General features: G+C 41.0%; 1 protein-coding gene and 1 long non-coding RNA gene across 5 annotated transcripts in view; one reads left to right on the top strand and one right to left on the bottom strand.

Moving 5' to 3' along the window:
- LOC309367396 overlaps positions 1-6,912 on the top strand; it is a 69,520-nt gene extending 62,608 nt beyond the window's left edge. The window contains exon 3 of the long non-coding RNA XR_014167130.1: positions 5,074-6,912. This is a non-coding gene — a long non-coding RNA (uncharacterized lncRNA). The remainder of the gene's footprint in view (positions 1-5,073) is intronic.
- The window catches only part of ADGRB3 (adhesion G protein-coupled receptor B3), a 452,998-nt gene that overhangs the window by 15,173 nt on the left and 421,728 nt on the right, over positions 1-16,097 (bottom strand). For 3 of the 4 annotated variants that reach the window (XM_081905943.1, XM_081905944.1, XM_081905942.1), the window contains 4 exons: positions 14,479-14,574; positions 12,154-12,193; positions 9,316-9,959; positions 255-386 (listed from right to left, as the gene is read on the bottom strand). In XM_081905943.1, the coding sequence (XP_081762069.1) occupies positions 255-386; positions 9,316-9,959; positions 12,154-12,193; positions 14,479-14,574 (912 nt within the window). The remainder of the gene's footprint in view (positions 1-254; positions 387-9,315; positions 9,960-12,153; positions 12,194-14,478; positions 14,575-16,097) is intronic. The other variant, XM_081905945.1, reaches the window with a different exon arrangement.

Consider the following 16,097-nt stretch of genomic DNA (forward strand, 5'->3'; position numbering starts at 1 on the left):
TCACCATATACAAAATTGTCTCCTAGTAAGTGCCCTTTGACAAATAACGACGAGCAAAACCCAATTATAGTCAAGTACATTTATATCCCTCTGACCCTCAATTACTCATTCATTCGTTTATTATTACTCTCTCCCTGGAATCAACACAGGACCTAAACATAGGTGGTTCATGTCCCATATTATAGTTGATGAGATCATTGCCCCTCCCCCAACAAAACCTGGTGACTGAATAAGTCTGTGGCAGTAATGCATACTGAGTAATCCCCAAAGGGAGGGTTGGGAAACTTGTGGATCTCTAAAGCTTGCTGGACTCCGGTGTGGCCAATGGGCAGGGATGATGGGAGTTGTAGTTCAGCAACATCCGAAACTTCACAGGTTCCCCAGCCCTGTCAAAAAGTAAAGGTGAGAGCTGGGGGTTTTGTGAAAGGCTGAATGGCAAGATAATACCCAACAAACAAACAAATAAACAAGGAAGTTTTTTTACAACAGGTAAAAGTAAGTTTAAAAGCCATCCAGGTTGGATAAACTACTGTTCTGAGTCGGGGGGAGTTATTAGAAGTAAATAAATACCAATTAATTAGGCATATATTAGGGTGGTTGTTGCTTGAGAAGCTGTTCATTAAGAACAATGGGCCGAAATTAAGAAAAGTGTATCTAGGTTGAATGCCAGAACAAAAATTTCCCATTAGTTACATTGGCTGTAGAACAAATTAACGTGGGCACTGCATTGGGCAAGAGGTTTGCGAGGGGGCGAGGGGGCGAATGTAATCTATTCACACTCCTGCATTGACAGGAAATGATGACCCAGTAGCACCTTTTCCATCTCGCTTATTTTCATGGTTATATGACAGTGATGAAATCCACATTATAGGTACAAAGCCTCATCCTATACAGAAAGCATAAGAAAGAAAGAGAGAGAGTAAAAAACCTAGGGAGAGGAAGACTGCAGCAATAATTCATTTTAAGTCAATTTAGCTTTGAACTAACCATGTAGAGCTTTCGCTGTATAATTCCAGAACAACTTTGAACTCTGCTCACTGGAGGACAAAAATAGAATAGCGCTGAAGGATAATTTTCATGCAGCAACATGCACTAAGCTGCTGGCAGCAAGGAGGGAACGGCTCCCACCCAATGACTAATGCAAACCCTCTTCTTCGGTGAGACAGGGTGAATGCCTGCTGTATTCCTTATTATAATCGGCCACCTGATTAATTACATAAGATATCACTCAAGATACATTATGCAGTGCAGGCTATAATTGAAACAAGAGATATAATATTATGGTGAAGCTTGTACCCATGTTTCCATTAATACAAATCCCTATTATCGGTGATTTATAATTCACTCTCAGATTAAACTTGACATCCAAGATCCCAGCCCAGGACAAGATTTCCTTTTCTCTCTGCAAAATGAAATGCAAAAAGTGAAGCCCCCTTTTTTGCTTGTTTTAGAGATTTAAAAGTGCAGTTGAAAAGATTACTTGCTTGTTTCCCCCCCTCTCCACCCCCACCCCAACTTAAATATCATTTTATGAGGATCTCTCTACTTCAGAAGTTAGGCTTAAGAGGGCTGGATATAAGATTTGCAGGCTATTAGTCACTATTATGGGCTAGTCATAGAAGAATGGTTTTGTATGAATAAAAATATTACACATGCAGTAGTTATTCACTTGAGTGCTGAAACATACCGAGCAGATTTATTATATTGAGTTACTATATATCAGAAATATATATGGGGTGCATCAGTTCAGAACTGTTCTGGGTGACATATGAGTGACATATCTATTTACTTTAACATATCTCTTCTAAACTATGACTCAAGCTTTTCGTTTGGGTCTATGCTAGAGCGAAAGTTGAGAGTCAGAAAATCAGTTCTTGAACATTCACAAAATTAATCTGGAATTTCTGCATGTAAATATCAGCCTTTATCAAATTTTGGGCTCGCACAAAAGTTGCTTTCACACTATTCCTTTCTAAGAGCCATTCTTTGATAGCTCCTTTTACACAGAATCTAGAAGATATATATAATATTTCAGGATGTGAGCCATAGTTTTTATTTTATCCCCTTCCATTGCTGTTGCTGGGACGTCAGATCTCACTCTTGCAGTGTAAATTGTTCATAAAATGACCCCAGTGCTATTCTGGCACTGTAGGTTTTCCATGGGTGTGTGTTGAAACAGCATGATAGTGGAGTGGTGTGAGTCAATTGTGAACTAGGCCCTCTGAGTCTCATTGTACAAGGCCCAGTTCTCAGAGCTTTTGCTTTACCTTTTTGAGCAGGAAGAATCAAAGGAACCAAGCCTCTGTATTATCAGCAGTTCATGCGAGGCACCACTGTGGTGTAGTGGTTAGAGTGTTGGACTAGGACCTTTGAGACCAGGGTTCAAATCTTGGGTCAGTTACTCACTTTCAGCCTAAACAATCTCAACAATGTTGTTGTGAGGAGACTATGGGAGGAGGAGAACTATGTGTATCACCTTGCAGTCATTGGGAGTAAAGGTTGTACAGTGGTGCCCCGCAAAACGAATGCCTCGCAAAACGAAAAACGCGCAAGACGAAAGGGTTTTTCGGTTTTCGCGTCGCTTCGCTAGACGAATTTCCCTATGGGCTTGCTTCGCAAGACAAAACATCTTGCGAGTTTGTTTCTTTTTTCTTAAAGCCGCTAAGCCGTTAATAGCCACTAAGCCGCTAATAGCTGTGCTTCGCAAGACGAAAAAACCGCAAGACGAAGAGTCTTGCGGAACGGATTAATTTAGTCTTGCGAGGCACCACTGTATATAAATTCAATAAAGATATAAATAAGTGTGGCAGGCAAGAAGGGCTTGATGTGCTCCTCCACCACCTTACTGTTTCAGCACCCCCTGGCTTGCATATGTGGAAGTTCTACCTTATTTTATTTTCTTTGTAATATCTCATTAACAGAACACATCTTGAAAATGCTGTTGATTTAATGAAACATACTTCCAAGTAAGTGTGTGTGTGCTTGAGCACAACCTTAATTAACATAGTGCAGTTTTGCTCGGGGGTTTGTTTACGCCACATTTCTTGAGAGAATGAACTGTTCCTTCTCCCTGAGGATGTTTGTGTTTGATACATTTCTGAAAAGACAGAGAGGCAAAGATCTGCTTCCTTTGTGTGTGTGTGTTTGCATTTCCCCACATCATTAGAAGACAGAGTTGAGCTTAATTTGGAGGTGGCTTGCAAAGATCTCCACCTTCTCCCAGACTCTCCCGCCCTTCATCTGTGAATTGAGACACCTGGGAAGCTGCAGCTCCCTTTCAAAGTAATTTCCTTTAAATGAGAACAGTTGTCTGGGCGTATTTTTTCAAAGCACAACCCAGTTCAAAAGGATGCAAAATGATTTTGTCAGGAAAACCAAACACTTTGAACTGAAGGAGTGCACTCCAAGAGATTTTCCTTTGAAGCCAAGGAAGTTGAACCAACTTCAGTCTGTCAAGACAGGAAATGGCTGGATGAGAGTAGGTTTGTGAAAGCAAACTAACACACACCACAGTTGTGATGGCATGGTAGAAGGAAGAAGATCTTAAGTGCATTGTGGCTTAAGAATAATATCGTATACTACTACCAAAATATAGACACATTTAGGTATAAAACTGCAAAATGCCTGCATGCTGTCATCATCATTGCATGACTTGATCCCAGGTTCAGTGAAATGTGTGTGATGATCATTGCTCTTGATGTGACTTCTTTTTGACCTGTGGACCAGGCTTCAATACAAAAGGAAAATGTAAGCCACATTCACTTTGCAAGTAAGCTGAGATGTGTATATATTTAAGAAAGCCAATGTGAATGGGCAGAGGATAGTGTATATTGACAGGTGACAGCGTCATGAACAGGAGTAGGCATGGGCTGCAAGGAGGGGGGAAACCAAACAGGTAATGCACATTGGGTGAAGACATCTCTACCCCTCCTCTGGTGCGTACAACAGTGTGCAAATTAGCTTGCTGCCTCTTAAACTACTAAAGTGTACATAATCTTAAAGTCAGGTGAAAGAGTTCATATGAAATTTAATGGAGAAAAGACAGGGCAGGCTGTAGCTACTATATGGGGTGGTGGGAAAGGAAACACACAGATCATATTCTGATGAGACTGAATGCAGAATACATAACAGAAACTGACTATAGCTCCATTTTATTCCTGACAAGGTACGATCATCAAGATGCACAATTGGGACCTAAAAAAACAAGTTCATCTACTGAGGCTCTGCCAAAGCTATCTTTTAAGACTGAAGTGATGGTACTACTCAAATCAAATAATCCAGAAGGCTTTAAGATTTAGAGATGAGTAGCTGAAAAGATTCATGTAGGAGAGGGCTATCAAAGGCTACCAGCCATGATGGCTTTGCTCTGCCTCTACAATTGAAGACAGCAATGCTTCTGAATACCAGTTGTTGGAAACCACAGGAGGGGAGAATGCTCTTGTGATCAGGTCCTGCTTGCAGATGTCTGGCAGGAGAACAGGATGCTGGACTAGGTGGGCCATTGGCCATAGGCAACAGGCTCTTTCTCTAGTTTGATACTAGATGGCACTCTGAGTGGCATCAGGAGTTTCAGGTTACTGTTCTAGTCTTCTTTAATAGAGACAGCAATGTTTTTTTCTAGCTTCCTGACTGGCATGCCCCCCAAGAAGATGACATAACCCAACCACTACTGAAGTACGATCCAATGTTAGTCATACTTTTTAAAAAAATGTGTTTTTAATAGTTTTTTAAAAGTTTTATTTGTATTATTGATGTATTTGGCTCCTTTGGAAGGCAGGGTGAAATATAAATAGAGTAAATAATAGAGTAGACTCACTTAAATCAAAATGTTCTAGTAACTTGTCTATTGATTTCACATGGTCTGCTCTGAGTATGACTAATATTGGCTCCCCCCTTTGCATATATCAGCTGTAAAACTCATAGAAATGCTATTTTACACCTTGCACTGGAGCACTGCGTGAGCTTTTGCAAAAAGATAAGAATTCTTATAGGACCTACTTATTATAGGACTGAGCAAACTCTTCCACCAGTGATTGCAGAACAGCATTAATGCCTGTTTTCCTTTTGCCAAAGGTTCTTTGGATTCAACCCAGTGATTTCCCAGAAAAGGATGGATATTAGTTTCAAATGACTCATATAAGTGTTCCTTTCCTTCAGCATGTGAGTACAGTTACAGCAATGGGCCTATATGTTCTGCAATAGTTGCAATTCTGCAAGGTCCATTTGATGCTAGCAGTAAAAATACAAGATCAAAGAGGAGCCACTAACAACCCACCAAATTTCTGTTGGAAAGTAATATTTGATCGCTCCATCATTATCAGTGTTCTGCCTGTTGGAGTGAAAAAATATTCTGAGGATAAACTACACCCAGAAAAGTCAGAAGTTGATCTGAGTCCCCACTGGAAATGGGAACTAGAAGGACTATTTGTATTATGGTAGTTTGGTAAGTAATTTCCTAGTTAAACAATTCCCTTAATTACCTTGGCAATCTTTCCTCTCTTTTATTATGCATCCAACAATCTTTGGTATTGCATTTTTAGATTTTAAAATTGATGAGCAGAGGCCACAAATCACACAAGTGCCCTTTACTGACATGACTAATTAATTACATGGAAGTAATGATAAAATGGCAATGTAAATTATGCAGAAAGCTATCATGATAGCAGAGGTTATGATTAGACTGAACATTGGGGAACACATCTTCTTGTCATCTGCTCAATGGTAGCTTCTGCTTAATGGAAGGGAATTCCTTTCTGTCTCTGACACCTGTACTGGAGAGGGACAATTCCATAAATATGACAGACCAATCTATAGCCACATAGATTATATGATGATACGGCTTTGACAGCCACAATGGTGTAGTGGTTGGAGAGTTGGACTAAGACTTGGTGACCAGGGTTCAAGTCCTCATGTAGCCATGAAACTTATTATGTGATTTTGGGCTAGTCACCATTCTTTCATCCTTACCTACTCTCAGGGTTGTTCTGGAGGAAAGGTGGGATATAAGTGTAAAAATAAACTATTATTATTGCAATGAAGTGGTATCGGCCAAATTCTCAGGTAGCCATCCAACTGAGTTTTCTGAGTGGTTTTCAATATGCAAATGACACTCAACTCCATTTCTTTGTTACAAGTCAATCAGGGGTGGTGATGCAAGCCCTGCACTGGCCAGGTTTATGGTTTTATGGTTCACCTTTAGAGCTCTGAACAGCTTGGGACCTGCTTATCTGAAGGAATGCCTTCAACCATATATACCTGCCCAGCTATTAAGATCTTGCAATGAGTCCCTTCTAGTTGTGCCACAACCTGCCAAAGTACATTGAGTGGAAACCAGAGGGAAGTCTATTCCATTGTAGCATTCAGTGTGTGAAACCTTTTCTCTCTGCACACCCTTGAAAAAGGCAGGTATTAACTATCTTGACATTTGGCTACCTCATGAAAGTTCATTTATTCACTCAGGCTTTTGTGGGCTATTGACATAGCAGTCCTTGAGATTATCTGGCTCCTGCTTATTTGTGTTTTGCTAGTGTGTTTGCGTATTGTGATGCCCTGTTACTTTACCTTGCTTTGATATACGGTGGTACCATGGTTCTCAAATGCCTTAGTATTCAAACAACTTGGAACCCAAACACCGCAAACATGGAAGTAAGTGTTCCGGTTTGTGAATTTTTTCAGAAGCTGAACATGCTCCATTTTGAGTGCCACACTTCCAATTTGAGTGTTACACTTAAGTCTGTCTGTTTTTGCTATTTATTTTGTGTTTTTTTGTTTTTGTGACTGTGTGGAACCCAGTTCAGCTACTGATTGATTGATTGTGTGACTGCTGTACATTGTTTATTGCTTTCATTTTATGGATTAATGGTCTCGTCATAAAATTCATGTTAAATTGCTGTTTTAGGGGTTGTTTTTAAAAGCCTGGAACAGATTAATCCATTTTGCATTACTTTCTATGGTAAAGTGTGCCTTGGTTTGGAAACGCTTTGGTTTTGGAACAGACTTCCGGAACGGATTAAGTTTGAGAACCAAGGTACCACTGTATTGTTTTCTTAAGCTGTTGTATCCAAATATTTTAGATTAATAAATATGAGCCATCATAAATTTTGTATTTATCGCAGATATTCCTGTGTAAAAGTGGATACCAAAATCTGCCAATTAATTCCAGTGTGAGAAAAATTTGAAGTAAACTTTTTTTCCATAAAATAGAAAGAACCACCCGTCCCTCTTGATATTTTATACATTTGAAAGTAGTAGTAATAATAATTGAAAATGACAATGAAGCCAAAAACATGTGTAGTTAATAAGCCCACTTATAGGCAATCCAGCTTCTTCTATTTTCTCCCAAGGAACATCCAACATCACTCTCACTCCTGGTCTGTCACAAAGGTCTTGTCTTGTGGCACATCTACTCCCCCTGATGTCGTACCCTGAGTCTTAGTGCTTGCCCAAACCTTTCAACACAAAATCTCTACCCATCCAACATCACGGCCCTTCTCTCATAAAAGAGATATAAACAACTGCAGGATTCCAGTCAGCACAGCTGATTATGATGCATTAAAACCAAACAAGTGGCTAACTACACATTTTGCTAAAATGAGTCCTGATGGTGACTAAGAAAAACGGGTTTGAATGTGTTTTTTTGAGAAGCAGGGGAGGGATAAAGCAGTGCCCTAACCCTTCCAACATCCCCATTTCTGCATTACAAATCACTCCAAAGCGGAGGCTTGAAATACATGTGTGCCCTTCAAATGCATTTTTAAAACCCTTCCTTTTTGGAGTAGAGAAACAGCAGGCAGGGAAAGAGTTCTGTCTCCAGAGAGCCTCCAGTTCATCTCTCAACTTCTACCTTGTCTGTTTATAGTTGCTAAGATGGCAAAGGTCTGGAGAACACACAGCACTCAACCATCCCATTATGTTTTTAAGATAAAAAGCAAAGGTAAAACCCAGGAAAACTGTGCCAAAGTTCCTGCTCACCCCTGCAAAAGCAGCTTAAAAATGTAGCTTGGTTACATTGGGGGGACAGGAAGAAGAGTTTTATTAAATAGGTTGGGGCTTCAGCACTGGATAGTTTTGTGCCTCTGAACTAAGTACATTTTCTGAGAGCAATCATATAGGCGTACTTCCCAACTCGGTCCTAGAACCACTCTTCCCAAGCCTGGTGCCTTCTTCTACTTCTCTTCCTTCCAAAGTCCTACTTGGTCAAAGCTCTCTTGTGGCTTGGGAACACCCACTGTCCCTGCCTTTGGATCTACCCTATCATTGAGGATCATACATGCCCTACCTTCCTTTGCATGTCTAAGCATACATGAGGCTAGCTAGTCCTGCTCATTTTCAGTATTGTGACATAGGCACAGCACAGACATGGTGATGTATGGCTGGTGAAAATGCACCCCAGGGTATGGTTTGAAGGCAAGTGAGGCAACCACCTTGCTAAAGATGTCTGGGTCTGGTCTGGATGGGAACCTGCCTGGGAACCTCATGTATACCACACTTTCTTCCATGATGGAAAAAAGGTGGAATATAAATGTTAAGAAAACAAACAAATGGAATATCCATTGCACCCCGAACCACACCATTCAATCAGTAAGCAAAAGTCCCCTATACACAAACACACGTATAACAGTATGGAAGTCACTGCCTTATGGTGCAAGCTGATGTCACTGCTCTCTAGAGAATCAAATCATAAGAGCAAGAGGGGGCTCCTGGAGGAGACCAAAGGCTCATCATTCCAGTATTCTCTTTCTCACAGAGGTCAGGGTGGTCCACAAACAGGACATGAGTGCAATAGCCCCTCACCCAAGTTGTTCCTCACCAACTGGTAACTGAGAAACACAGTGCCTCTGAACTGGAGGATAGCATACCGTCATTATAACTTGTAGCCACTGCCAAATTTATTATCCATGAATGTGTATAATCAGTAACCCATGTAGGTGTGCATGATTGTGTCAGTCTTTCTCACTGAATTAGTGAATGATGAGTACTACTCATGCAGGCTTCCTCAACCTCAGCCCTCCTGTTATTTTTGGCCTACAACTCCCATGGTCCCCAGCTAGCAGGACCAGTGGTCAGGGATGATGGGAATTGCAGTCTCAAAACATCTGGAGGGCCCAGGTAGAGGAAGCCTGTACTAATGGAACTTTGATATTCACCAGTACTCCTCACTACTATAAGATTGTACCATGGGGAAGTAACTTCCATGCTGCTGTTGCTGCTGCTGCTATTGCTGTGTATGTGAAGGGGGTCAGAGACCCACAGCTACCTACATCCAACACACCTAGAACAGCATGATGCATACACTTAAGTTTTTATGTGACTGACCTCCAGAGAACTCATTGATATGGTTGATCCGGTTTCACTTCTTGCTAGTCCTGTGCTATCATCCATCTCTGAAGCCATGAAATTCTTTACTGCTGTGCGAGGTTCAAAAGGCAAGTTCTGCATGTGTTCCTGGGTAGGGAGGTGTTGATCTAAATTCATACTGAACTGGTCCATTACATTGGGGTTCATACTAAACTCAGGATTAACTTTGTAGTGTAATAGCCTTTCATGAGGCAAGGTCTCCATGCCTAGATTCAATTTGCTGTCATCCTTTAGAGATGTCTGTGCATTCACTGAGCCTCTGGGCATGACTATATAGTCACTCTCCATCATTCGGTCCTGAGGGTGGACTATGTCCATATCTGCACCTCTCAGGTTGTCATCAGTACATAAATACACAGTCCGCCGCAGCTCTGTGTTGTCTTTTTTCAGACACTGATTGGCCAGCTCACTCATGCTCATAGGCATATGCATGCCTCCAGACTGCTGAATGATAACTTTAGAAATTATATTCCCAGGCAACGTTGAGTAGCTCATTCCTTCAGGGTTGGCAGGTTTCTCCTCTTCGTCATCGTTCAGTGAAATTCTAGAAAGGGTTCCTGTTATTGTAGCTGCTCTGCAGGGTCCAATATCCTTATGGAGAACTGTGAATGAGAGAGCAGGGCCACAAGTTTTCAAAAGGTCCTGCAGGTAGAGTTTTCACTCTGGTTGCAAATATGTCATCACCACCATTAAATTTAGGGCAGGAGTGGCTGTTTTTTCTTGGCCCAGGGACTGCATTCACCCTACGCTAACCCTCATGGGCTGTGTACCAGTGGGGGACATGGCCCAAAGTGGGTGTAGCCACCCTGCGCTCTTGCACACAGGCTCGCATGCACCCAGAGGACACCCACACAGGCACTCAGACCTCCTTTCTTAGCTGATCTGTGCAGTTCAGCTGAGGAAGAGAGTTATCACCCCTTCTCTGCTAACCAAATTAGTATTAATCTGATGAATGTGAAGGGGACAATTTACATCCCTGTCAGGTTGCTGGGTTCTGTACACCCCATTGCTATATCTACTTGAATTTATTTTCTTTTTTGCCACTGCCAAAATCAGTGGTGTTCTGGTGGTCCAGAAAAATCAGGCCCTCGAACTAGGAGTTGGCCATCCCCAATTTAGAGAAAGCTTTGAGCAATGTAATAATGCCAGTAAATATAAAGGAGGAATATTGTCATTTGGGGATGCATTGTGAGAAGAAGCGAAATCATTTCATTTCTCCCTTAAGATTTGTTTCTGTTTTGGATAACACAGGCCCTGATATTATAACACATGTCACACTATCCAGGTAATATACATCAAGACAGCCTTTTCAATTAAGACAGATGTGATTGCCTTTCCAATTTCAATCAATATTGGCCTTGAAGCAAGGATACGTATGGAAGAGGCGAGGCCAATTCAAATCTCTTAACAATGCAGTACTTAACAGAAAATGAGAAAATACATTTTAGCAAATGTTAAAGTGGTCATTACACTATTTCTAAGCACACACTTCTAATTAAGACTCTCATTTATTTTATTTAAAGAACCCACACAAATTTAAATCCCTTATTTTTTGAAGGCAAAGTCCAGTCATGTCCGCCCTATCTTCTTCTGCAAGGCATCTTTTTCTTGTTCAGTTTCTAATCATGAATGCTCTGGAGAGCAATACCATATTCCCCCTGTCATTAGGGAGCTGACCTGGGTGCTCATGTTCTTAAAGTCCACACCTAAAAATCACAGGACCATTAAAGTACTAAGGAAGGATGACAAAGGCATTGTGACAACTGTTTCAGATGAGGCAATGCAGTTCTAAACAGGCATCATGGTGAATAGCTAGTGTTAATGCATTGTTTCCAGTGTTACTCTAGGACATTTTACCATATCCAGTACTAGTTCTATGCAGAGTAGACCCATTGAAATTAATGCAAGGATTTAGTTAGGTGCATTAATTTCAATGGATCTACTCTTGAGTAGGACTAGAATTGGAATGAACCCACTGACTGAAAAAATCTGTAGCCTGATGACTATTTGCTGGCACAGCAGAGCTCAGGATTAGAACCAAGGAATATCCCATTCCAGTTCTTAAGCGCTCTTAAACAACATTTTGTTTGCAGTTGCCAAAGCAAACTGCTGATCATGAACCCTTTTTTAGCCAGCACAATCAGAAAGAAACTCTGAACCATTTAAAATTCAGATTTTTTTGAATTCATTGATGGCAATTTGCATTTAATTCAGAAGAACGATAAATGCACTTTAATCTGGTATAGTATTAATTGTATATTTAGAGAACATGTTTTTTGGGGAGGGGGGCTGATAGTAAGGTTGTGTATGCTTGTTTAATTGCTATTCCTATTACAAGCAGCTTTTCAAAGGCTTCTTACATGATAGTCTGCCTGCATATAATTACCCCAATCCAGTGAATGCTTGCAGATGCAAGAGCTCTGGTGCGTGCAAACAGCTTACAAGGAGCTGTTTCTCAAGCCTGTTGCACATAAGGATTAGACATTTATTAGCCTCTTCCTGTACCCTGGTTTCTTTGGCCACACTCATGAAGTTTACTAGAGACTGAATTTTCAGAACGCTGTGCCTGCACTGTCTTGCACATTTTGTCATATTCCTGGTGCATAGCAAAATACATTTCTGGCCATGGCATCAAATATTTATATCCTGCAAAGCAATTTCTACCTCCATATTGGTAAAATGGTCTTTTTGGTAGAAAAAGTCTTGTCTAAATGCATATCTGACACTTCAGCTACACTAACAAAGTAAATTTTTATATGATCTTCCTACATTCACATGGTGATCTGACAGCCTTACCTGATCGACAGGCAATGTCCACATCTTTTTCAAAATCTGTCTGTAACAATAACAAATAAAAGTTTATTAAGACAAGCATTGCCACTCATCAACATCCATGGCACCATTCATATAACAAAAGCTACCATAAAGATATCAAAATTTTCAAAGTAGGGTGTTCAGGGTTTGGCATTTGAAAAACAGGGGGCCTGCAGTACTTAGCTAATTGCGAACCACTGCTCTAGAGGTTTAGGGAAACCCCTATAACAAATCTAGGGGCATGTTGGACAGGGGAGAGGGAAAAATGTTCTCTTGTGCAGGCAAAAAATCATTGCACAGATTGAATGATTGCCACACTGCTACGTTGGATCCTGCACTTTCTGTGCTGGTGTGTTCTCAAACTCAACAATGGGCTAACTTCACTTAATCATCACTTCTACAATGTAGCCCCTTGGACTGATGGCTCCATTTACATCAAGTGTAGGGATACATCAAGTAATATTTTAGTCCAAATTAAAGAATTCAGAAGAAGGCATGCTGCTGTTGAGTATGCCACAGGAAAACTCTTACTTAAATATCTCCCTGCAATCCTATATTTGCATAACCAAAAGAATCAGCTCTATAAAGCTTCCAAGCTTTCTGTTGAGGCAGGTGGCTTTGGTGAGTTTCCACATAAAAAAACCACACACACTTCCACACTTAACACTGTACACATACAGCTGAACATTTCACAGCTACCGTTTTGTAACATTTTCAAGGGCATTAATTTGCTCTTTGCAAGAAGAGCCTTCCAGAGTGCTCCAAGTGCTCTACTGTGCATTTGCTGTGTGTACATGCAGTGGGCTATTATGCAGTGCTTAGTTAAAGCAATTTCCCTAGTATTAGTGTGGAATTCTAAGGGAGCTGCTGGGATTCACTAAGTTCCTTTCTGCCATATGCCATTCAGATGACTATGCAGAAGACCATCTGTATACTCATTTCTTGTAGTCCCTTGCATCAATCACAGTGTAATTCCCAAATTCCACATCGAGCTTCTGAGAAAGGCAGGATAGAAGGATAAGTGAATTCTGCCAAAGTCAGTACCATTTCAAAAACGGTTATGGTATAGCATAATGGCCAGCAGTTTGAGCTAGCAATTTTACCTCTGGCACGAGCTTGCCTTAAGAAACCCACTCTCACCCCCTAGACTGCAATATGGGAAGTATAATATGGTTCTATAGACTCATATATCATATAATTTTAGAGTTGGAAGGTACCTTGGAGGTCACCTCTCTCAGTGCAGGAATCTTGCAATGACAGCATCCTTGACAGATGGCTCTACAGCCGCTGCTTAAACACCTCCGGTGGAGGAGAGGCAACCATCTCCCAAGGCAGCCTGTACCACTCTTAAAACAGCTCTTACCATTAGATATTTTCCCTATCATCGAGCCAAAGTCTGCTCTCTTGCAAGTTCTGCTCATTGGTTCTAGCCCTGTGTCTCTGAAGCAGCAGAGTCTGCTCCGTATTCTGTTGCGTCTTACCCTTCTTAGGTGCCTGTTGTAAGGATTACTGCGATAATGTACACGAAGCACTTCTGAACATTTGAAATGCACTATCCAAATAGTTATGTTTTATTACTATTTTTAACCCTACCTGACCCTAGCATTCTTTCTCAGAAATTATAATTCCATGCAGGAAAAGTGGCAACTAGACTATATGAGTGAGAAAAGGTGTTCATAGTGTATGTATAAGTGTGTATTTTGTACTGTATATTTGTGTGTGTGTGTGTGTCTTCCCATTCCATCTTCATTGACATAGAAGCTAGAGTGTTGGACAAGGACCTGGGAGACCAGGGTTCAAATCCTCACTCGGCCATGAAGCTCATGGGCTGACGTTGGGTTAGTGACTCACTCTTAGCCTAACCTACCTCACAGGGTTGTTGTGAGGAGAACTCTATACACCACACTGAGCTCCTTGGTGGCAAGGTCAGAAATAAATGTAATAAATAAATATAAAATCAAAATGATAATCTGACAGATACAATAAACATTAGAACAATATAAAGCGAATATATATTACAACTCCTCCTCCAGTCAGTGACTAAATACATCAAGACCCCACATCACTAAAAGCATGGCTAAATAAATATTTTTTTTAGCTGATGCTGAAATCCAACCAATACTTCAGCTGGATTTCAAAAGAGAGAAGGCGTTCTATTTATGAAATATAATTAAATAAATGGAATAATGAAGGCAAACGTATGCTTGTAGGGCACCTTTAACAACCAAACCCTGTACACTATTGAAATGTTCATTTTGCCCACAAGAGCCAACTGGAAATAGCAGGCAAGGAGCAATAAAAACTAACCATGATTTGAGCGTGTCCATTAGGAAATGAACTTGAAGAATCTGCATTGATTGGATCCTGGCAGTTTCTTAAACGGCATCTAAACGCATCTTGAACCTGGTGAAAGACGCCAAGAATTCAGCACACCTCTTTAAAATAGACAAAATTATTAAAAAGCAATAATAGCAATGCTTCAGTTGTCACAGAGTAGTGTTTAGGATGCCATCTTTGGATGATGCAGTACAGTTGACAGGACTGAAGCAAATACATAAAATGGTACCACCATTGGGTTAATGCACAGCACACAAGCGTGTGCCTCCCTGCCCATACCTCAGATGTCAGGAGACACAAAAGGCACTGATAGGCCCAAGAGCACCCCCAACGCTGCAAACCCAGTGATAAATTTAATGCATGCTTTGTAAGGCCAGCCAGATGGAAAACACTTCAGACTGGTACTGTTTGTTTGCTAGCTTTTGCCGAATGCCAAGAGCAAGCAAACGACGGCTACCATCCTGTGGGTGATCTCCATTATTTGAGCACGCTGCAAAACAATTGAATGTGAGATCCTATTAAATTCTTCTCTGTAGCTCCTCTGGCTTTTCTGATATTCAGTGCTCAAGGTATATTCTTTTAAAGCAGTTTCTTCAGGTTTTTCTCTTACCCTCTGACATGAAGCTGCAAGCTTCTCTCAGAGCCAGACACAGCAAGAGAGACAGATGTGCTGAACGTGCGGGTACCAAGGAAGTGGTTTCCTTAGCAACAGTAACCAATTCAAAGCTCTTATAACTTGCCCTCTCTCCTCACGTGTCCTCTATTTTTATTTTTTATTTTTAGTCTCTGCAGTTTAGATATGGGGTGGTAGTATAGCTTTAAATGCTAGGAATGGGTTAAAAAGATACAGATACAGATATATATCCCAATAATTAAGAACACAGGAAAAGAAGAAAATAAATAAGTTTTTTCCCCTCACTTTATTCCCAATCTTTAGGTTTTGACATAATTCAAATTAGGATCTGAACACACACACACACACACACACACACACACACACACACACACACACTATATCTATCACCTATCTCAATAAAACATGTTTAACAAATTGCTGAATTCAAAACCTGGTAATTAAGGATTCATGACTTGTGATCATTTTACACATGTACTGAAATATGAGTAATGTCTACTTCTGCCTACTTGAGATAGTAGCTATGCTATCATTTACATCAGGTGTGGAGGACTCCCAGCCCTCCAGATGTCGGTGGCACATGCACTGGTTATTTGCTGCTTGGACTACTGCAGTGCGTTCTACCTTTGAAGGTGACTCAGAAAGTATAATTAATCCAGAATGCAGCGGCTAGACTGGTGACTGGGAGCAGCTGCCAAGACCATATAACACTGGTCCTGAAAGACCTACATTGGCTCCCAGTACATTTCCGAGCACAGTTCAAAGTGTTGGTGCTGACCTTTAAAGCTTTAAACAGCCTCGGCCCAGTACCCCTGAAGGAGTGTCTCCACCCCCATCATTCAGCACCGAGGGCCTTCTGGTGGTTTCCACACTGTGAGAAGTAAAGCTAGAGGGAACCAGGCAGAAGGCCTTCTCGGTAGTTGCGCCCACCCTGTGGAATACCCTCCCATCATAT

Source organism: Podarcis melisellensis (genome assembly GCF_964234715.1).
Source record: "Podarcis melisellensis genome assembly, chromosome: 3".
NCBI lineage: Eukaryota > Metazoa > Chordata > Lepidosauria > Squamata > Lacertidae > Podarcis > Podarcis melisellensis.